We start from the raw sequence: 22429 nt of genomic DNA, 5'->3' as shown, positions 1-22429 counted from the left end.
TTAAGAAAGTATCACTTTAGGGCTGGGCGCGGTGGCTCATGCCTGTAATCGTAGCACTTTGGGAGACCGAGGTGGGTGGATCACCTGAGGTCAGGAGTTCAAGACCAGCCTGGCCATGATGGTGAAACCCCATCTTAAAAAAAAAAAGTAAGTATCACTTTAGGCCTGTTTCATCTGTAAATGTTAATGTCATAAGAGGTGATCTTTTGAGATTTCTTTCAGCTCTGAGAATATTTGTTTTGATTATTCTAAATCTGGGCCATTTCTTTTGTTTGTTTTTAAGTTAAATCTTCAATAAAAAGAATAAATGCCACCTAGAGGACAGAAACAGTTTTATAGTAGGTTGTCACAGACCTCATGACTCTTTCATTACTTTGGTGCATAAAATGGCCTTTGTATGCTGTCAGCACCTGGGAATGTCTCAGTGGGTGTTCATAGACCTTCTGGACTATCTGGAAATGTTTTGATATTTATTGGCTGGGCACTGTGGCTCATGCATCTAATCCCAGCACTTTGGGAGGGTGAGGTAGGTGGATCACCTGAGGTCAGGAGTTCAAGACCAGCCTGGCCAACCCTGCCAGGTTGGTGAAACCCCGCCTCTACTAAAAACACAAACATTAGCCAGGCATGGTGGTGGGCACCTGTAATCCCAGCTACTTGAGAGGCTGAGGCATGAGAATCGCTTGAACCCAGGAGGCAAGGTTACATTGAGCCAAGTTTGCATCACTTAACTCCAAACTGGGCTACAGAGCAAAACTCTGTCTCAAAAAAAAAAAAAAAGAAATTTTGATATTTATTGATGATGGTGTTGTCAGAATGACTTTTCAAGGTGTTCTTAATAGAGATTTGGTATAATGGAAATCACTGTAGGAGAGCACATCATAGGAGAGCACATTCCAACTTACTTGCTTCTATAAATGTACCTTGAAATCTAGGGCTTAAGGAATATGTACAGCATCTCTTTCTCTCCCTTAGTCTCCCTTTTCTCACTGATCCTTGACCGAATAGCTATTTCATTCTCAAGTCTTAGGAATGCAGGGTGAAGCAAAATAGATGAATTTTTAAAGCACTTACCAGGCTATATGAAATCACAGTCTATTTTCTAAAATTGTAAGGGACAGTTCAGTAATACCGTCTCCTTTCTCAAACCAAATCTGTGGTTGTTGTAAGGAAGGGAAATTAAATTCCTGTGTGCTAGATTTTCAACATAAAATTTAAAAAACTGGAATAATGTTGCATTTTATGTGTATAACAATATAATGCCTTGTTTTAGGTGGGAGAAGGAGAGAAATTGGTGAGAGCTCTTTTTGCTGTGGCTCGAGAACTTCAACCTTCTATAATTTTCATAGGTAAGAACATATTTTCCAACTAAGTTAGTTGACTATTTGTAAAATTTCCCTCTGCAAATAGGAGAGAGATGATTGGAAACATCCAGAAGGAAGAAGTTTTAAAGAAGGGCAAGCTTAAAGACTATCTAATGAATTTAATAGGACCCACTATATTAATAAGTATTAAACTAGATTGATCTCAGATGACTCACGTAGCTTGGTTTTTAATTAAAGTCTTATACTTGTATTTCCTCTAGATGAAGTTGATAGCCTTTTGTGTGAAAGAAGAGAAGGGGAGCACGATGCTAGTAGACGCCTAAAAACTGAATTTCTAATAGAATTTGATGGTGTAAGTCATGGACACAGGGAGGGGAGCACTACACACTGGGGTCTGTTGGGGGGAAATAGGGGAGGGACACCGAGGGGTGGGGAGTTGGGGAGAGATAGCAGGGGGAGAAATGCCAGAAATAGGTGATGGGGAGGAAGGCAGCAAATCACACTGCCATGTGTGTACCTAAGCAACAATCTTGCATGTTCTTCACATGTACCCCAAAACCTAAAATGCAATAAAAATAAATAAATAATTTGATGGTGTAAGTGTTGATTATGATTTTTTTTTAATGTGGCAGCATTTTAGTATATATATGTATATTCCTATTAAATGGCCAAGGTTAAAAATACAAATATCTTTATATTTGTTATTACTAAATGTATTGAAAAAAGATTTTTTGCTTGTAGGTACAGTCTGCTGGAGATGACAGAGTACTTGTAATGGGTGCAACTAATAGGCCACAAGAGCTTGATGAGGCTGTTCTCAGGTAGGGTGATTTATATGGAAATACATGCATTTATTACAGACAATATTTACTCATGTGTTTATCTTACGTATTATTTCCTTATTCTCAGTTTTAAGACAATTCACTATTTTCCTCTCGTACTATCCTCTAGCCTCTTGTTACCAACTAAATAATGATTTTGAGGTCAACAGCTTGATACCAGGAGAACTAGTCTAGTAAAGGTTTAGTTAAGGTTTTAGGCAGATTGGTCAGTTCTTCTGGGTTGCATTAAATTATCTTTAAACTTCAAAATTGATTCCTTCCCTCTTTTGGGCTTCATGAGAAGATGATCAAAGCAGGGTTCATGGAAAATGTGTTTTCTTTTCTTGTGTTTTTGAGCAAATTTATTCCTTTCATACTGGAAGAACAGTTTGACTCAGCATAAAATTCTTGGGCATACTTCCCCAAGGAATTTACAATATTGCTCCATTGTTTCTAGGATTGATTATAGTAGTGTAAAAGTCTGAATCCAAGCTGATTTTTTCAAATTTATAAATTAACTTGATTTTTTTCTCTCTTTACGAGATAGAATTATTAGCCATTGAAATCTGGTTATTTGAAAAGTATGTTGATGATCTGTATTTATTTTTCTGGAGATTTGATGTTTCTTTAAATTGATAGTTTGGAACTTCCTTTGTTTTGGGAAGTTTTATTTATTTATTTATTTATAATTTTGACTTTTATTTTAGATACAGGGGGGTACATGTACAGGCTTGTTACATGGGTATATTGCACCCAGGTAGTGAGCATAGTGTGTAGTAGGTAGTTTTTCAACCCACACCTCACTCCTTTCTTCCCCCATGTAGTAGTCCACAGTGTGTATTGTTTATGTCCATGTGTGCCCAATTTTTAGCTCCCACTTATGAGAACATACACTATTTGGTTTACTGTTTCTGCATTAATTTGCTTAGTATTAAGGCCTCCAGCTCCATCTGTGTTGCTGCAAAGGATATTATTTCATTCTTTTTCATGGCTGTGTAGTATTCCGTGGTGTGTATGTGCCACATTTTCTTTATCCAGTCCACCATTGGTGGGCGCCTAAGTTGAATCTATGTCTGCTATTGTGAATAGTACAGCAATAAACATGAAATGCATGTCTTTCTGGTCTAATGATCTATTTTCCTTTGGGTATATACCCAATAATGGGATTGCAGGGTCAAAGGTAGATCTGTTTCGTTTTTAGATAAATCTTCAAACTGCTTTCCACAATGACTAAACTGTACATTATCACCAAAGTATATATGCTCCACAGCCTCACAAGCATCTGTTTTTTTTTTTTTTTTTGACTTTTTCCCACCAATTTCTAGACAATATGGGATTTTTTTTGCTGTTATGTTAATAGCCATTCTGACTGGTGTGAGATATCTCATTGTGATTTTGATTTGCATTTTTCTGATGACTAGCGATGATGCATATATTTTCATGTTTGTTGTCCCTTCATATGTCTTTTTAGAAATGTCTCTACATTTCCTTTTTACCCATTTTTTTAATAGGGTTGTTTTTAGCTTGTTCAATTGTTTGAATCCTTATATATTCTGGATATCAGACCTTTGTTAGATGCAATTCTGTAAGTTATCCGTTTACTCTGTTGATGGTTCTTTTTGCTGTGCAGAAGCTTTTTAGTTTAATTCGGTCCCACTTGTCAGTTTTTATTTTTATTGCAATTGTTGTTGAGCCAAAATTTCTTTCTAAGGCTGATGTCAAGAAGGGTATTTTCTAGCTTTCTTCTAGTATTTTTATACTTTGAGATCTTACATTTAAATCTTTAATCCATCTTGAGTTAATTTAGGTATATGGTGAAAACTAAGTGTTCAGTTTCATTTTTCTACATATTGCTAGCCAGTAATCCCCACACCATTTGTTAAATAGGGAGTCTTTTCCCCATTGCTTTTTTTTTTTTGTCCATCTTGTCAAAGATCAGATGGGTTATAGGTGTGTGGCTTTATTTCCTAATTTTCTATTCTGTTCCTTTGGCCTGTGTGTCTGTTTTTATACCAGAATTATGCTGTTTGGGCTACTGTATAGTATAGTTTAAAGTCAGATAATGTGATACTTCCAGCTTTGTTCTTTTTGCTTAGGATTGCTTTGGCTATTTTGGCTCTTTTTTGGTTCCATATGAATTTTAGAATAATTTTTTCTACTTTTGTGAAAAATAACATTGATCGTTTAACAGGAATAGCACTGAATCTGTCAATTGCTTTGGGCAGTATGGTCATATTACAAACAGAGCAATCAGGCAAGAGAAGGAAATAAAAGGCATCCACATAGGAAAACAAGTCATCATGCTCTCTTTCTTTTCACTGGCAATATGATTCTATACTGAAAAAAAAACTAAAAATGCCGCCAAAAGGCTACTAGAACTGATAAATGATTTTACCAAGGTTTCAGGATACAAAATTAGTATACAAAAATTAGTAGCATTTCTATATACTAATAATGTTCAGGCTAAGAGTCAAATCAAGAATACAATCCCATTTACAACAGCCACAAAGAAAATGAAATGCTGGCTGGGCACAGTGGCTTACGCCTATATAATCCCAGCACTTTAGGAGGCTGAGGCGGGCAGATCACTTGAGGTCATGAGTTCGAGACCAGCCTGACCAACACAGTATAACCTCGTCTCTACTGAAAATACAAAAAATTAGCCGGGTATGGTAGCAGGCACCTGTAATCCCAGCTACTCGGGAGGCTGAGGCAGAATCGCTTGAACCCAGGAGGCAGAGGTTGCAGTGAGCCAAGATCATGCCATTGCACTCCAGTCTGGGTGTGACAGAGCAAGACTCCACCTCAAAAAAAAAAAAAAAGAAAGAAAAGAAAAGAAAATGAAATATCTAGGAATATAGCAGATTAAGGAGGTGAAAGAATCTCTGCAAGGAGAACTATAAAGCACTGCTAAAATAAATCAGAGATGACACAAATAAATGGAAAAACACTCCACGCTCATGGATTGGAAGAATCAATATCGTTAAAATGGGAAATTTATTTTAAATGATATCTTAATTTTTTTCCTAGTTAATTTTTCTGTTTTCTTTTACACATAAATTCCCTATCTGTAATTTTCTTCTTAATCCTTTTAAACTCTTAGGTCTTTTTGTTTTGTTCTGTTTTCCCAAGCCTGTTACCTTTATTCTTACTGGGTTAGTATCTGATCTCCTTTCTGCTATGTGTTTTATAACCCTTCTTTCCTTGGTGATTTTTTATTTATTACTTTCCTGACCTCTGTTACCCTAATTTTCATCTTCTGTTTTATTTCTTTGAGCATCTATTTGTTTTTTCCATAAGCTCTTATATCTCACTGGGCTCTTGTTTCATAGAAAACAATTTTCTTGGGCAGGCAAGTCACTTGAGGCCAAGAGTTCAATACCAGCCTGGCCAACACAGTGAAACCCTGTCTCTACTAAAAATACAAAAAATTAGCTGGGCATAGTCACATGCACCTGTAAGCCCAGCTACGTGGGAGGCTGAGAATCGATTGAACTGGGAGGCAAAGGTTGCAGTGAGCCAGGATTGCACCACTGTACTTCAGCTTGGGCAACAGGTCTGTCTCAAAAAAAAAAAAAAAAGAAAAGAAAACAATTTTTTGGTTGAGTGTCATGGTGGGTCACACCTGTAATCCCAGTACTTTGGAGGTCAGATCACTTGAGGCCAGGAATTCCAGACCAGCCTTGCCAACATGGTAAAACCCCATATCTATACAAAAAAAACTTAAGGATAAAAAAAATGTTTTTAATTAAATTGCTTCATGGAAAGATGTTTGGTCATGATTTTAATTTGCTCTATGGCAAAATCTTCTCATGCTTGTTCGTCATTTTATCTAGTTTATGTTTATTCTGTTTTGTTTGCTCTTTTGGGGACAAGTTTTTTTTGTTTGTTTTGTTTTGTTTTTTTTAATGAGCCCTGTCCTTGTGTTTCACTTTTGCTTATTACTTTTCTTTGAATAAAAAGAGTTTTCTTGGAAAACCTAGTTTTGGAAGGATATTGTAGGGGAAGAGATAGGTATTTTGAGTAGTCCATTTTTCACTAAACTAACAATCCCTCACTTACAGTGAAGCCCTACCTGATAATGAAATACATGTGTCTGTAAATAAGAGTTAGAGTTGATTTATTCTTCTACTAAAAAATACTGGTCACTGCAAGACAGTGTCTTCCCACCAGACTGTTAGATGCCTTCTTTCAAAGATAATTTGTCTTAGAATTTCTTTGTTCAGTCTCACCATCCTTGCCATTCCTGTGCTATCAATTAGGGTTTACATGGTCTGCAGAGCCAGGCCTCATATGTTTGTTTAAATGTGGAGGGATTGGCTTTATTATCCTTTAGGGTGTGTCGTCTCTTTTTGGGGGAAAACTGTGTTCTGACAGTCATGTCCATGATCTTCCGCAGCAGACCCTGTGTGCGTCTTCCTTTTCTCAGTGTAATTTTCACTGTCCTAGGCAGTTCACCTTTATGTATTTTAGTTCCATAAATGTTACCTAGTTTGTTGATAAAGTTTACATTTCTGTTTCTATTATCCTTGCTGATTTTAGTTTTGTTCAGATTCAAGAAAACAAGAGAGATCTACTTATATCAGATATTTTGTTTTAAAGCATTATTGCTATTAAAAACATACATACATAAATAATTAGTTCTAAAAATACTGAATTAAGCATTTTTAAACATTAACTAGAGTTTTAAAAGAGTAACAAAAATAGTTTTACATAGATAACTACCAAAATGCATTCCAGTGCCTTCAATATTATATTTTAAAAGCTTTTTCCTGTCATTTGCTGCTTCAGCTTTAAATTCAAAATTATATTTCTAAAAGTGCTGGATTTTTTTTTTTAGGCGTTTCATCAAACGGGTATATGTGTCTTTACCAAATGAGGAGGTATGTATCTGTGTTTGAATTTTTTTGTTTTAAAGCAGAAACAAGAACTACCATCTTGACAATATTAAGTCTTCCAATCCATGGTACACCTACTTTGGAAAACAATTTAGTGGTTTCTTAAAAAGATAAACGTAAGCTTACTGTCAAACTCAGCAATTTCACTCCTAAGAATTTACCCAAGAGAAACAAAAATGTACGTTTACACAAAGACTTATACAAGAATTTTTATAGCAGCAATATTAATAATAGCCAGACCTATAAAGAATCTAAATGTTCATTTTGGTGAATAAACAAATGTGCTATATTCTTTTAATGGATACTGTTATCTATTATACATGCTGCATACTCACTTCATATATTAAGTTTATGATAATTGAAAGAAGCAAGATATATGTCACATATCATATGATTCTGTTTATGTGCTACAAATTTCTAGAAACATAAAGCAGATCAATGGGTTGTCAGGGTGAGGGCTGGGAATGAGGATTAACTGCAAACAGGTATGAGTGACCTAAAAAGTGTTCCAAAACTGGATTATGGTGATGATTGCACAACTCTATAAATGTATCAAAAGTCATTGAATTATACATTTATAATGGGTGAAGTTCATGGTGGATGAATTCATGCCTCAATAAAACTGGTTTTTGGCCAGGTGCAGTGGCTTAAACCTGTAATCCCAACACTTTGGGAGGCTGAGGTGGGAGGATCGCTTGCACCAGGATTTGAAGACCAGCCTGGGCAACATAGGGAGACCTTGTCTCTACAAACACTTTTATAGAAATTAACCAGGCATGGTGGCACATACCTTTGGTCCCAGTTACTCAGGAGGCTGAGATGGGAGGATTGCTTGAACTCAGGATGTCAAGGTTATAGTGAGCTACCAGCCCAAGTAACAGAACAAGACCCTGTCTCAAAATAAAAAATAAAATAAGAAAAGAATCATTAATTCTGATATTAAATTAGACTGGAATGATCATTTTTCAATATTTATTTTCAGACAAGACTACTTTTGCTTAAAAATCTGTTATGTAAACAAGGAAGCCCATTGACCCAAAAAGAATTAGCACAACTTGCTAGGTGAGTAATTTGGATTTGGTTTATGTTACACCTTTTATTTATTTATTGCGAATAATTCTTTTTTTAGTTATTTAAAGTAATCTTAAGTATGAAAGAGTAATTCTTTTATCAGAAAACTTTTTGTCTCATCCTTTACATCCTTTGCCTTATTCATATATATATATATATATATATATACTCATATATATATATATGAATATATATTATGGAATCTAATTTTTCTTACTATGTCCTCTGCAAGACATGACCTAAATATCTAATGATGTTATATTCTTTTTATAAATTTATTAAAACCTATAAGTGGTATTAAAGTTATTTAAACATTTACAGCCTAGGCAGCATGGTGAACCCCCATCTCTACAAAAAAATAAAATGAATCAGGAATGGTGGCACACATCTGTAGTTCCAGCTACTTGGGAGGCTGAGGTGGGAGGATTCCTTAGGCCCTGGAGGTGGAGGTTGAGCGACATAGTGAGACCCTGTCTCAAAAAAAATTTGAAACATTTCACATCTGCTCACACTAACACAGATATTTTTACATAAACTTATTCTTTTGCATTACACTGAATAGTTTTTGTCTTTCACACCTTGAACTTTATGAGCAGTGTGGTAAAACAGAAACTAAGTATAGGAGATGCACTCATGAATTTTATTCCCTAAAAAATGTCGTAAAGTAATTTAAAATATTCAGCAAGTATATGAGTACTGAATAATTTTAACAAGAACTCTGAGTTCCCAGATACCTGTAACAAAAGAACAAATAACTTGGAAATATCTTCTTTTCCAGACCTTTCTGTCTGTCCCCATATTTAAAGAAATCTACTTTGATTGTCCCTTATCCCAACAAGAGACTTCTCTTTGCCAAGATAAACACTAGAGAAGTAATTGTGTTTATGTGTCAGTTGGCACCAACAGTTTGTAGATGTTACCTTTCCAGGTGACATATTTACAATTTAATGAAGCCTCTGGAGATAGTATGCCTTACTCTAAAGGGATGGTTCTAATGATTAAACGTCGAGGCATTACAGGGAACTAGCAGTTGTTTCAACAAATGGGCCTTTTTGTTCCCTTAAAATCAAACCACAAAACTATAGGCTTGCTGACAAAGGGAAACTAGTTTTTACCTTCTTATTATATGGAGATTTTAAATCTGCAGAGATTAAAATATAATTTGCTGTTTTGGCTGGTCATGGTGGCTCATGCCTGTTATCCCAGCACTTTGGGAGGTGGGTGGATCACCTAAGGTCAGGAGTTTGAGACCAGTCTGGCCAACATGGTAAAACCACATCTCTACTAAATTAAAAAAAAAATTAGGTGTGGTGGTGTATGCCTGTAATCCCAGCTACTTGGGAGGCTAAGGCAGGAGAATCGCTTGAACCTGGGAGGTGGAGATTGCAGTGAGCCAAGATCATGCCATTGTACTCCAGCCTGGACGACAAGAGCAAAACTCCATCTCAAAAAAAAAAAAAAAAAACGGAACTAACTTGCTGTTTCTTCCTTCCCCTCCTCAGAATGACTGATGGATACTCAGGAAGTGACCTAACAGCCTTGGCAAAAGATGCAGCACTGGGTCCTATCAGAGGTAGGTGTACAAGAGCTTGAAACATTTAGAACTATTTATTATACCACTTTAGAAGTTTAAGAAGTCCAAAAAAGTCTAACCCCCCCATATATATATATACGTATACGCATAAATATATATATATATATATATATATATTTTTTTTTTTTTTTTTTTTTTTCTTTTGGAGGCAGGGTCTCACTCTGTTGCCCAGGCTGTAGTGCACTAACACAACATAGTTCACTGCAGCCTCAAACCCTCCAGGCTCAGGTGATCCTCTCACCTCAGCCTTCCTGGTAGCTGGGACTACAGGCATACACCATCATGCCTGGCTTATTATTTTATTTTTTTTGTAGAGATGAGGTTTCACCATGTTGCCCAAGCTGGTCTTGAACTCTGGGCTTAAGCGATCCACCTGCTTTGGCCTCCCAAAGTGCTGGGATTACAGGCATGAGCCACCATGCCCAGCCTTAAAACCATTCTTAGCTCACAAATCATACAAAAATAGTCTTTGACCCCTGTTCTAGGCAAGAGATTTCACTTTTTGATAATAGTAAGCAATGGAAAACTCAAAGAAAAAGAAAATTTTTAAACAAAAAAGAGTAATATAAGAAAAATGGCTGGGCACAGTGGCTCAAGCCTGTAATCCCAGCACTTTGGGAGGCCGAGGCAGGTGGATCACAAGGTCAAGAGATCGAGACTATGGGGGTCAACATGGTGAAACCCCATCTCTACTAAAAATACAAAAAATTAGCTGGGCATGGTGGCGGGTGCCTGTAATCCCAGCTACTCAGGAGGCTAAGGCAGGAGAATTGCCTGAACCCGGGAGGCAGAGGTTGCGGTAAGCCGAGATTGCGCCATTGCACTCCAGCCTGGGTAACAAGAGTGAAACTCCGTCTTAATTAATAAATAAATAAATAATTAAAAAAAAAAAAGAAAAATGTTCTTATCTGTTTTCTGGTTCTTTTCAATATTCTGACATCATTTGAAATTAATGTGTCTAAAAGGAAATTATATAAGTTTTTACCATTTTATGTCTTTTGCAGAAGTGCAGCAAAATATTTATTCCTATGTTTTTATTCAAGTTTGTTGATTCCAAAATACCATGACTGATTATTTTTAGGTTAGATCAGGATAAACTTATATAGATATTTTCAGCTACTTTTTCACAGCCAGCGTGTAGATGGTTGATGCTCTCAGGTATGCACACAGATTATTAGCTATGATGATAAAATAAACTTAGAACATGCAACTCCAGAGCACTAGTTACAGCTCCATCTCTTTTCTCTCATTCAAGAAAATACAATTAATTAAACATAGTTTTATGAGAAACATATTATCATAGTGTCTACTGTAATTTGCATTAAAAGCCTACATTACATAAAACCCTTTGGTTTTACTGGTTAAAAATTACCAGTAACACCTCCCATCGTGAAACAGGGTAGTGATTAGGAACTGTTACTTTGGGTCGGGCACGGTGGCTCAAGCCTGTAATCCCAGCACTTTGGGAAGCCGAGGTGGGTGGGTCACAAGGTCGAGAGATCGAGACCATCCAGGTCAATATGGTGAAACCTCTTCTCTACTAAAAATATAAAAAATTAGCTGGGCATGGTGGCGTGTGCCTGTAATCCCAGCTCCTCGGGAGGCTGAGGCAGGAGAATTGCCTGAACCCAGGAGGGGGAGGTTGCGGTGAGCCGAGATCACGCCATTGCTCTCCACCCTGGGTAACAAGAGCAAAACTCCATCTCAAAATAAGTAAGTAAGTAAATAAATAAATAAATAAATAACTGTTACTTTGCAAAATAAAAAATGAAATCTTGGAAGCTTCCAATTATGGCTTCCAGCGGGGTCCCGGTGAGCGCTACCGGCTCTGCTAATGAAACCCCCGAAATACCAGACAACGTGGGAGATTGGCTTCGGGGCGTCTACTGCTTTGCCACTGATAGGAATGACTTCCGGAGGAACTTGATCCTCAATTTGGGACTCTCTGCTGCGGGAGTTTGGCTGGCCAGACTCTTGAGTGACATTGACCTCATGGCACCTCAGCCAGGGGTGTAGCCAAGTAGACAAATGGAATCCTGTGCTGAACCTGAACCTTCCAAAAAACAGCCTATAATCTGTGACCATCACAAGATGTGCCCTGATGGCAGCTGAAGTTTGATTCAGATGGGCACTTTCCTTTTCCTTATCCCTGCCTAGTTTCCTTTTGTTCCTTGAGTCCACGCAGAATTCCATTCTCTCATCAGCAGATAGGTTTAAGCTAAAGTATTGCCTCTGTTCTGTAAAGTTCTGTACAAAGTTCCTAAGCTCCAGGGGGTGATCTTTGTTCTTGTCCTGAGAAATAACAATGGTGTTTTAACAAACATTTGAAATAAATACTGCATACAAAGACAGTCAAAAAAAAAAAATTAAATCTTGATAGTATATTTTGAAACTCTGGATAAACAAATTTTCTTGTTGCCAGAGCTTAAATCCTGTTCAGATAGTTGACTCAGAAATAGTAGCCAATGCGTATTTTTTTAGAACATTTTGGCTATTCTGAGGCAGATAAAATTTGGGGTTAAAAATGATTCGCATCCATTAACGTACAGAAAATGGTTGGGTGCAGTGGCTAACGCCTATAATCCCAGCACTTTTGGAGGCCAAGTGGGAGGATCGTGTGAGCCTAAGAGTTGAAGACTAGACTGGGCAACATAGGGAGAGACTATCTCTACAAAAAAAGTAAAATAAATTAACTGGGCCTGTTGGCATGCTCCTGTATTCTCAACTACTCTGAAGGCTGAAATGGGAGGATCACTTGAGCCTGAAAGGTCCAGGCAGCAGTGAACCATGGTCATACCACTGCACTCCAGCCTGGGTGACAGAGTGAGGTACTATCTTAAAAAGTAAATAAATAGGCCAGCTGTGATGGCTCACGCCTGTAATCCCAGCACTTTGGGAGGCTGAGGTGGGCGGATCACGAGGTCAGGAGTTTGAGACCAGTTTGTTCAATATGATGAAACTGCACCTCTATTGAAAATACAAAAATTAGCTGGGTGTGGTTGCGTGCGCATGTAATCCCAGCTATTCAGGAGTCTGAGGCAGGAGAATTCGTTTGAACCCTGGAGTAAGCTGACATTATGCCATGGCACTCCAGCCTGGGCAAAAGAGTGCAACTCTTGTCTCAAAAAAAAAAATAAAGTACAGAGTAAAAACGAAAAAGACTAATGAATTTTGTAAAGAACAAGTTGCATTCTTTTAAGTTCCCTTTCACATTTGTAAACTATTTATTGTTCATGAGCAATATGCAAGAAATTGAACATTTTCCAGTTATTCCTAAAGAAGGGATATTCTCTTCTAAGCATTTATAAATTGTATGTGCTCTCAAAGTTAACGTGTCTCTCTTAATGATTTGTACTGAATAGGTCCATTTAGATCATTGTACTTGGTTTTGCCTTTCAACAATTTAAACTGCAAAATGTATGTATTTTTAAGTGCCTGACTTTTATATTTTACAGAACTGAAACCAGAACAGGTGAAGAATATGTCTGCCAGTGAGGTATAGTATTTTACAATGATTTTTTTCTTTGTTTTGGTCCTCTATATTATAAGACATATACATATGAGAGAGAGAGAGAGTGTGTGTGTGTGTGTGTGCGCGCGCGTGCGCGCACGCAATTTTTTTTTTTTTTGAGACTGAGTCTGGCTCCATGTCAGCTCACTGCACCCTCCACCTCCTAGATTCAAGCTATTCTCCTGCCTCAGCCTCCCAAGTAGCTGGGACTACAGGCGTGCACCACCACACCAACTAATTGTTGTATTTTTAGTAGAGAGGGTGTTTCACCATGTTGGCCAATCTGGTCTTGAACTCCTGACCTCAAGTGATCCACCAAACACAGCCTCCCAAAGTGCTGGAATTACAGGCCTGAGCCACCACATCTGATGGTTTTTTTTTTTTTTGAGACACAGGGTCTTGCTTTGTTCCCAGGCTGGAGTGCAGTGGTATAATTGTGGCTGACTGTAGCCTTGACCTCTTGGTCTCAAGCACTCCTCTTGCCTCAAACTCTGCAGTAGCTGGGACTATAGGTAAGTGTCACAATGTCCCACTAATTTTTAAATTTTCTGTAGAGATGAGGTCTTGTCCTGTTGCCCAGCATAGCCTCAGACTCTTGGCCTCAAGTAATCCTCCTGCCTCAGCCTCTCAGAGTGCTGGGGGCTAATTTTTTTTTAAATGGATTTTTCTAGTTTAGTTGATTAGAAGCTAGAAAAAATGAACTTCGCTTCATTTCAAAATATGAGAGCCTATGAAATTAGTCTCAAATTTTTCTTTGGTAATGGCCAAAACATACATACATAGTCATTAAGTCCTTTTCTACCAAATCATATTATGTAAATACTGAACAAAAGAAAATTATGGGCCGGATGTGGTGGCTTACACCTGTAATCCCAGAACTTTGGGAGGTCAAGGCGGGCAGATCACTTGAGGTCAGGAGTTCAAGACCAGCCAGCCCAAGATGGCGAATCCCTGTCTCTATCAAAAATAAAAAAAAAATTAGCTGGGCATGGTGGCGCATCCCTGTGGTCCTGGCTACTCAAGAGGCAAGGCGGAAGAATCACTTGAACTTAGGAGGCAGAGGTTGCAGTGAGCCAAGAATGGGCCATTGCTCTCCAGCCTGGGTGACACAATGAGACTCCGTCTCAAAAAAAAAAAAGAAGTATATGAATTTTGAGGATTTTTATACATTATAAAAATAACATATAACTATAGGTTAAACTTAATAATGTTCTATTTTGTTTTTCAGTAATCTTTTTTTCTTCTTTAAAAGCAATACAATTACCATTGTAATATAATTTATTACCTTTATTTTATTTATTTATTTTTGAGGTGGAGTCTTACTCTGTTGCCCAGTGGCACGACACTGCAACCTTTGTTTCCTGGGTTCAAGCAGTTCCCTGCCTCAGTCTCCCGAGTAGCTGGGATTATAGATGCCTGCCACAATGCCTGGCTAATTTTTGTATTTTTAATAGAGACAAGGTTTCACCATCGTGGCCAGGCTGCTCTTGAACTCCTGATCTTGTGATCCACCTGTCTCAGCCTCTCAAAGTACTGGGATTACAGGTGTGAGCCACCACACCTAGCCTTTTTTTTTTTTTTTTTTTTTTTTTTTTTGAGGACTCTCACTCTTTCTCCCAGGCTGGAGTGCAGTGGTGCAATCTTGGCTTACTGCAGCTTCTGCCTCCCAGGTTCAAGCAAGTCTTCTGCCTCAGCCTCCCAGGTAGCTGTGATTATAGGCACATGCTACCATACTCAGCTAATTCTTTTTTTTAAATATATTTTTAGTAGAGGGGTTGGCCAGGCGGGTCTCAAACTCCTGACCAATTGATTACCTTTTCTTAATATGGAAAATCCCCTTATGAGATGCTGAAGCATTTCATGTGAAAAAACGTTGCATGCAAGATATAAAATTGGGTCTGCAGAATGGTCATAACTATGTCAGCAAACTTTTAAAATCCAGCTTGAATTACAGTCAGCCCTTCCTATCTGTGGATCCTGCATTCGTGAATTCAACCAACTGCAGATCAAAAATACTTGAGGGGAAAAAAATCATCTGTGTTGAACATGTACAGACTTTTATTCTTATCATTATTCCCTAAACAATATAGTATCAAAACTATTGGCTGGGTGTGGTGGCTCATGCCTGTAATCCCCAGTACTTTGGGAGGCTGAGCCGGGCTGATCACGAGGTCAAGAGATCAAGACCATCCTGGCCAACATGGTGAAACCCCCGTCTCTACTAAAAATACAAAAAACGTTAGCTGGGCATGGTGGCACATGCCTGTAATCCCAACTACTCGGGAGGGTGAGGCAGGAGAGTGCTTGAACCTGGGAGGCAGAGGTTGCAGTGAGCCAATATTGTACCACTACACTCCAGCCTGGTGACAGAGCAAGACTCCATTTTACACACACACACACACACACACACACACAACAACAACAACAACAACAACTATTCACATTGCATTTATATTGTATTAGGTATTACAGGTAATCTAGAGATGATTTAAAGTATACACATATGTCGGTTATATGCAAATAGTACACCATTTTATATAAGGGACTTTAGGCGTTTATGGATTTTGCTATCTATGGGGGTCCTGGAACCAATTTCCGAGAGATACTGAGGGACAGCTGTATATTTGTAACTTGTTTTTTATTTCCCTAATTTCAGCAGCTGTTGAGGCTGACAGTGAACTGTATAGATAATGAGTGTATTCAAGTACATTTTGGAGTCTTTTTTTCCCCAAGCTTTTAGACTCCTGTCAGATGAGGCATCCTACCTGAATTTTTTTTTAAGAAAGCTTTTAGTTTTCTAACCTTTATCTTATTAATTTAGTTTAGTTTTTGGGATAGTGTCTCACTTGGTCACCCAGGCTGGAGTGCAGTCGTGCAATCATAGCTCACTGCACCCTCGAACTCCTGGGCTCAATTGATCCTCCTGCCTCAGCCTTTTAAGTAACTGGGACTACCGGCATGCACCACCACACAGAAAATTTTTTAAATTTCATGTAGAGATGGGGTCTCACTCTGTTACCCAGGCTGGTCTCAAATTCCTGGCCTCAAGCAGTCCTCCCACTTCAACCTACCAATGTACTGGCGTTACAGGTGTGAGCCACTGTGCCAGGCTTGAAAATTTTTAATCCCACACATAAAAATATAATTGTATCCACCATTTTTGTTATTAATGTTGTTGTTGAGATGGCGTCTTGCTCTTGTTGCCCAGGGTGGAGTGCAAAGCTGCAATCTCAGGTCACTGCAACATCCATCTCCCGGGTTCAAGCAATTCTTCGGCCTCAGCCTCCCAAGTAGCTGGGATTACAGGCATGCACTACCACGCCTGGCCAATTTTTGTATTTTTAGTAGAGACACGGTTTTTCTATGTTGATCAGGTTGGTCTCGAACTCTCGACCTCAGGTGATCCACCCGCTTTGGCCTCCCAAAGTGCTGGGATTACAGGTGTGAGCCACCATACCCAGCCTTTTTAAAAGTCATAACATTCTTTATTAAAAATTTAGATGGTAAAACTAAAAATTAAAGCTTTAAAAACTACTGAATGATTTACAAGGAAGAATATTACTGGTACCTTTTGTAACAGTCCCATTAATTATATATATTCAGGTTATACTGTTATAATTTTTGGTTTTACTGTATACTTTCTTTTTTTTTTTTTGAGACAGAGTTTCGCTCTTGTTACCCAGGCTGGTGTGCAGTGGTGCAATCTCGGGTCACCGCACCCTCCACCTCCTGGGTTCAGGCAATTCTCCTGCCTCAGCCTCCTGAGTAGCTGGGATTACGGGCATGTGCCACCATGCCCAGCTAATTTTTTGTATTTTTAGTAGAGACGGGGTACACCATGTTGACCAGGATGGTCTCGATCTCTTGACCTCGTGATCCATCCGCCTTGGCCTCCCAAAGTGCTGGGATTATAGGCTTGAGCCACTGCGCCCAGCCTTACTGTATAATTTCATTCAGTTGTTTCTTTTTAATCTAGTAGTTCTATTATTAATAACTTGATAATGACCTTTAGCTGTTATTCTGTACTTACGAGTTAATATTTATAAAGCACTTAAATTAGCTGGCACATAGTAAACACTATGTAAAAATCCATTAAATAACTTAAAAAAAATATAAAACTGACAGTGGCATTTTATTATAAAGATCAAGGTAACTTTCATTCCCATTTATGGGATAAGAGGTAAACACAAGTAATTTGCTCTCTAAACATGTATACTGGAATTTTATATACCCATTATTTGATGCAACTTTAATACCAAAGTGTATTGCCAGGTACCAGGGAATATATACAAATTTAGATAAGAAAACCCAACTTGGCTGGGCGTGGTGGCTCATGCCTGTAATCCCAGCACTTTGGGAGGCCAAGGCAGGTGGATCACAAGGTCAGGAGTTCGAGACCAACCTGGCCAATATGGGGAAACCCCATATCTACTAAAAACACAAAAATTAGCCAGGCATGGTAGCGGGCACCTGTAGTCCCAGCTACTCGGGAGGCTGAGGCAGGAGAATGACTTGAACTTGGGAGGCAGGAGTTGCAGTAAGCCAAGATTGTGCCACTACACTCCAGCCTGGGTGACAGAGCAAGACTCCATCTCAAAAAAAAAAAAAAAAGAAAAACCCAACTTATCTTCTACAGTTTATAATTGTAGAAGTTCAAATAATTGGTTTGGAATTTCTGTATTTTTAAGGGTTTGTACTAAAATTGTTGGTTATAAATTGGGGTACTTTGTTTTTTAAGTATAGTGTGTATCTGATTTAACTTTATTAATTCCTTTATTATTTTGTTTTTATAAGACAACTTTGCTATATATTTCCCCCCTTAACTGAAGTAGCTACCAGCTGCTTTTTTCCCCCTGTTGTATACATTAGTCTCTTACCTTAAAATACCATATAAATTTCATATATATACATATACCAAAATGTACACTTAAATTAGAATTACATCATCAACTTTTAAAACCTTAATTTCTGGCCAGATATGGTTCATGCCTGTAATCCCAGCACTTTGGGAGGCCAAGGCAATTGGATTCCTTGAGCTCAGGAGTTCAAGACCAGCCTGGACAACATGGTGAAACCCCATCTCTACAAAAATTACAAAAAGTTAGCTGGGCATGGTGGCACACACCTATAGTCCTAGCTACTTGGAAGGCTGAGGTGGGAGGATTGCTTCAGCCCAGGAGGCAGAGGTTGCAGTGAGCCGAAATCATGCCACTGCACTCCAGCCTGGGTGACAGTGAGATGCTGTCTCAAAACAAAAACTTTAATTTCTATAACAAATAAATTTTATTTAATAATATGCTTAATACCCTTATTACATTCATCATTCTTCTATTCTTTGGCCTTTAGGAAGAGCCAGTGTGTGTTTTACAGTTAAATAGGAAACAAGTAGGGTTCATATAGTGTTTTTGGGGCTTTCTTGGGGAGTGAAGGTTGTTGGGTATTTTTTTGTTTTTGTTTTTTTGAGACAGGGTCTCACTCTAGTCACCCAGACTCAAGCAATCTTCCCACCTCAGCTTCCCTAGTAGCTGACACTTACAAGTGTGCCCCACCATGCCCAGCTAATTTTTGTATATTTTGTAGAGATGAGGCTTTGCCATGTTGCCAAGGCTAGTCTTGAACTCCTGGACTCAAGTGATCCACTCGCCTCAGCCTCCCAAAGTTCTGGGATTACAGGTGTGAGTCATGGCACCAGTCTATATTTTAACTATATATTTTTTTCTTTTTGGCTAAAGTTTTTCATATTAGTTTACAAGTTGCAAGTATTTTCTTTATCTATGTTCATGGAGATATCAAAGATGATTCGAAGTTAGATTGGGTTTTTAATAGTAATTTTAAAAATATGGATAAAATGTCAGGTTGAAATTTTGTTTAAAGTTCTTCAGCTTCTTATTTTTGGGCCAAAATAAAGGTGTACAGTAGTAATGATTTTTAACATAGGTCATTTGTGCCAAACTTCATTTTGCCTTAAAAAAATTTTTTTTTTTTTGAGAGGGAGTCTCACACGTTGCCCATGCTGGAGTGAAATGGTGCAATCTTGGCTCACTGCAACCTCCGCCTCCCAGGTTCAAGAGATTCTCCTGCCTCAGCATCCCAAGTAGCTAGGATTGCACCTGACACCACACCTGATTTTTATATTTTTAGTAGAGACAGAGTTTCACCATGTTGGCTAGGCTGGTCTAGAACTCTTGACCTCAGCCTAGCAAAGTGCTGGAATTATAGGTGTAAGCCACTGCATCTGGCCAAAATTTTTATTTTTCTATTTCCTGGACTCTTTGAACCTATCCATTTTGCCTTTTAAAAGTACTTAGGGCCGGGCGCAGTGGCTCACGCCTGTAATCCCAGCACTTTGGGAGGATGAGGTGGGTGGATCACGAGGTCAAGAGATCGAGACCATCCTGGTCAATATGGTGAAACCCCATCTCTACTAAAAATACAAAAAATTAGCTGGGCATGGTGGCACATGCCTGTAATCCCAGCTACTCAGGAGGCAGAGGCAGGAGAATTGCCTGAACCCAGGAGGCGGAGGTTGCAGTGAGCCGAGATCGTGCCATTGCACTCCAGCCTGGGTAACAAGAGCGAAACTTCATCTCAAAAAAAAAAAAAAAAGTACTTAGGTATTAATATAGATATTCATTAACTCAGCATTCTTTTAATCTGTATTTCTAAAGGCTATTTAAAATGTCAGAAGATCAGACCAAATTAATAGAAAAATGCATACTTTAGGCTGGGGCACAGTGGCTCACGTCCATAATCCCAGCATTTTGGGAGGCCGAGGTGGGCAGATCACCTGAGGTTAGGAGTTTGAGACCAGCCTGGCCATCATGGTGAAACCCTATCTCTACTAAAAATACAAAAATTGGCTGGGCATAGTGGCATGCACCTGTAATTCCAGCTACTCAGGAGGCTGAGGCAGGAGAATGGCTTGAACCTGCGAGGTGGAGGTTGCATATCTTGAGTGGTGAAATTGTGATTCTTTTTTTGTCTTTGTCTCTATTTTGTGAACTTTTCTATAATGAGTGTGTTTTGTTTTTATATTGGAAAAATACTGTGTTTTCAAATGTTACACCTATGAAACTAAACACAAGTAATAAGTATATTAGTATAGCATTTGATAAGGTTTCTCATATAGCAGATCAGCATAAAAAATATATTTAAATGGCTGACATAATTTTCTAAGAATACATATGCAAATTTTTGTAACATTATTAAACAGCAGCACCATTACTTTAATCTATTATTTTGTTAACCACTATATACCTGTTCATCATTTGTATTGTCATGTGTTTTTTAAAAATCTAGATGAGAAATATTCGATTATCTGACTTCACTGAATCCTTGAAAAAGATAAAACGCAGCGTCAGCCCTCAGACTTTAGAAGCGTACATACGTTGGAACAAGGACTTTGGAGATACCACTGTTTAAGGAAATACCTTTGTAAACCTGCAGAACATTTCACTTAACAAAAAAGAAACACAAGATCTTCAACGAACAGTCATCAGCTACAGAAACAGCCTAAGTTTACAGGACTTTTCAGAGTCTTAAATATTTGTGCACCAAACTTGAAGATGAACCAGAAAACAAACTTTAACAAAATACACAATGCAAATGGAATTTTTTGTTGTTTAAGGCCTTGCCTTGATGGTCACTGTTATCCCAATGGACATTGTAAGTTAGAGCACAACAAAAACTGATTCTGGTCTTCTTTACCAATATAATCATAATGTAAATAATCATTTGTATATTGTGTGTTGCAGATGAAAGTATTCCAGAGACAGTGAATGGTAGAAGACACAAGAACCTTTGGTTGTTTGTCTTCTGATGTTTTTTTCTTAAAATATTAATTTCTCCTACTTTTCTTTCCTATTGTTGTCTTAACTGTGGGTGATTGGAATACCAAACACTCTTAAATTTATTTTCTTTTTTTTTTTATAAATTCAGTGTGCCAAATGAAACTTTTTTCCTAAGTAACCATAATAGGAAAAAGTTTATTTTGAGAGTTCCTTCTTCATAAATCTATAGACATTAAACAATTGTTGTGTTCTTTTTACCTTTTATTTTTCTATTACCTTGCTACCAAACAATTTAGATAGCAATACAATAGCAACAAAGCAAATCTGGTAGAATAGAGGTTTGAAGGTTTGAGTTACTCTGTCATAAAACATGTAGATCAGTCCTCATGTGACCTGCAGTTTTTTTTTTAATGTATTTGTCAGAAATCTATTGTAGACCATTAACTTCTTCCTGATGGTATTTATTTTCTGAAAGAATTATTCTGATATTTAAGAGAGCCAATTTTAACGGCTATGAAAATGTTGCCAGTGCAAGAGAAGGGAAATACTAGGAACTAAGATATTTCTAATTTATTGCTTATTACTTTCCTAATGTTTACAGGATAATTATAAGCTAGTGAAACTACCACCTTTTATTCTTGATAATTATTAATCCCTTGAATGAAACTTTTAACTGAAATTTTATACATGGCATACATTTTTCTAGGTTCCCCGTGCTTGCTCTATTAACTCAAAAGTTCTAGTTCTAGTCCGATCTGCCTTTTGTTCTCCCAAAATGTACAGTAATTCTGTTTCTCGTTTGTATAAATACGCCTGGATTTTTATTATAAAAATGTCATTGTAGGGAGTAGAGACTCATATCATGGCCTTTTAAATATTGTAATAAAGGCAAATAGATATTTGCCCTTAGTTTACTGGTTAAAAGTTTGTTTACAGAACTTTTCTCTGGTGCTTAAATGATGCTATGTAAAATGTCATGGGTAGAAAGAGTATTTGTAGTAGTAACAAAAATTTTTCATTTAGGAAAGATTTCTTAGATTTTGAAAGAGTATATTAAAATAAAATCTTGTCCCTACTAGGTAAGAACTTTATAATGAAGACATACATTCTTCTTAATTTTACTCTTGTTCTTTTTAAAGATTTGTCTGAATATAGAAGATGCATGATTTCTTAGGATCATATGCTGTTTGTAGCCATAAGTTAAATCATGTCTCTTCTCATCATGACTTTGGAACTCCCTGAATAAAAGTGAGAGTTGAGATAAATAGGGAAAAAAAATTTTTTAAGCCAGAGCTATGCATATTTTAGATGATGGGTAGTATCCTTTTAAGGTCTCAAATGTTACAGCATCAATTATAAATTATTAATATTGAAAGGTAGTAATGAAATACTTATGATCAAAAGGATTGAGAAATTCTA

At 37.6% G+C, this 22429-nt stretch overlaps 1 protein-coding gene and 1 pseudogene across 4 annotated transcripts in view; both read left to right on the top strand.

The window, feature by feature from the left end:
• SPAST (spastin) overlaps positions 1–22101 on the top strand; it is a 72024-nt gene extending 49923 nt beyond the window's left edge. For all 4 annotated transcript variants that reach the window (XM_035272862.3, XM_008980902.5, XM_008980904.5 and 1 more), the window contains 8 exons: positions 1274–1349; positions 1586–1677; positions 2067–2146; positions 6987–7029; positions 8027–8106; positions 9618–9688; positions 13165–13205; positions 20520–22101. In XM_035272862.3, coding sequence (XP_035128753.1) covers positions 1274–1349; positions 1586–1677; positions 2067–2146; positions 6987–7029; positions 8027–8106; positions 9618–9688; positions 13165–13205; positions 20520–20642 — 606 coding nt within the window. In that variant the 3' untranslated portion in view covers positions 20643–22101. The remainder of the gene's footprint in view (positions 1–1273; positions 1350–1585; positions 1678–2066; positions 2147–6986; positions 7030–8026; positions 8107–9617; positions 9689–13164; positions 13206–20519) is intronic.
• LOC144579324 (mitochondrial import receptor subunit TOM6 homolog pseudogene) lies at positions 11488–11870 on the top strand (annotated as a pseudogene).
• Positions 22102–22429: the final 328 nt, after the last annotated feature.

The sequence above is a fragment of the Callithrix jacchus genome, chromosome 14 (genome assembly GCF_049354715.1).
Source record: "Callithrix jacchus isolate 240 chromosome 14, calJac240_pri, whole genome shotgun sequence".
Classification (NCBI taxonomy): domain Eukaryota; kingdom Metazoa; phylum Chordata; class Mammalia; order Primates; family Cebidae; genus Callithrix; species Callithrix jacchus.
The sequence above is the reverse complement of the archived record's forward strand: the minus strand, read 5'-3'. Positions and strand labels throughout refer to the sequence as shown.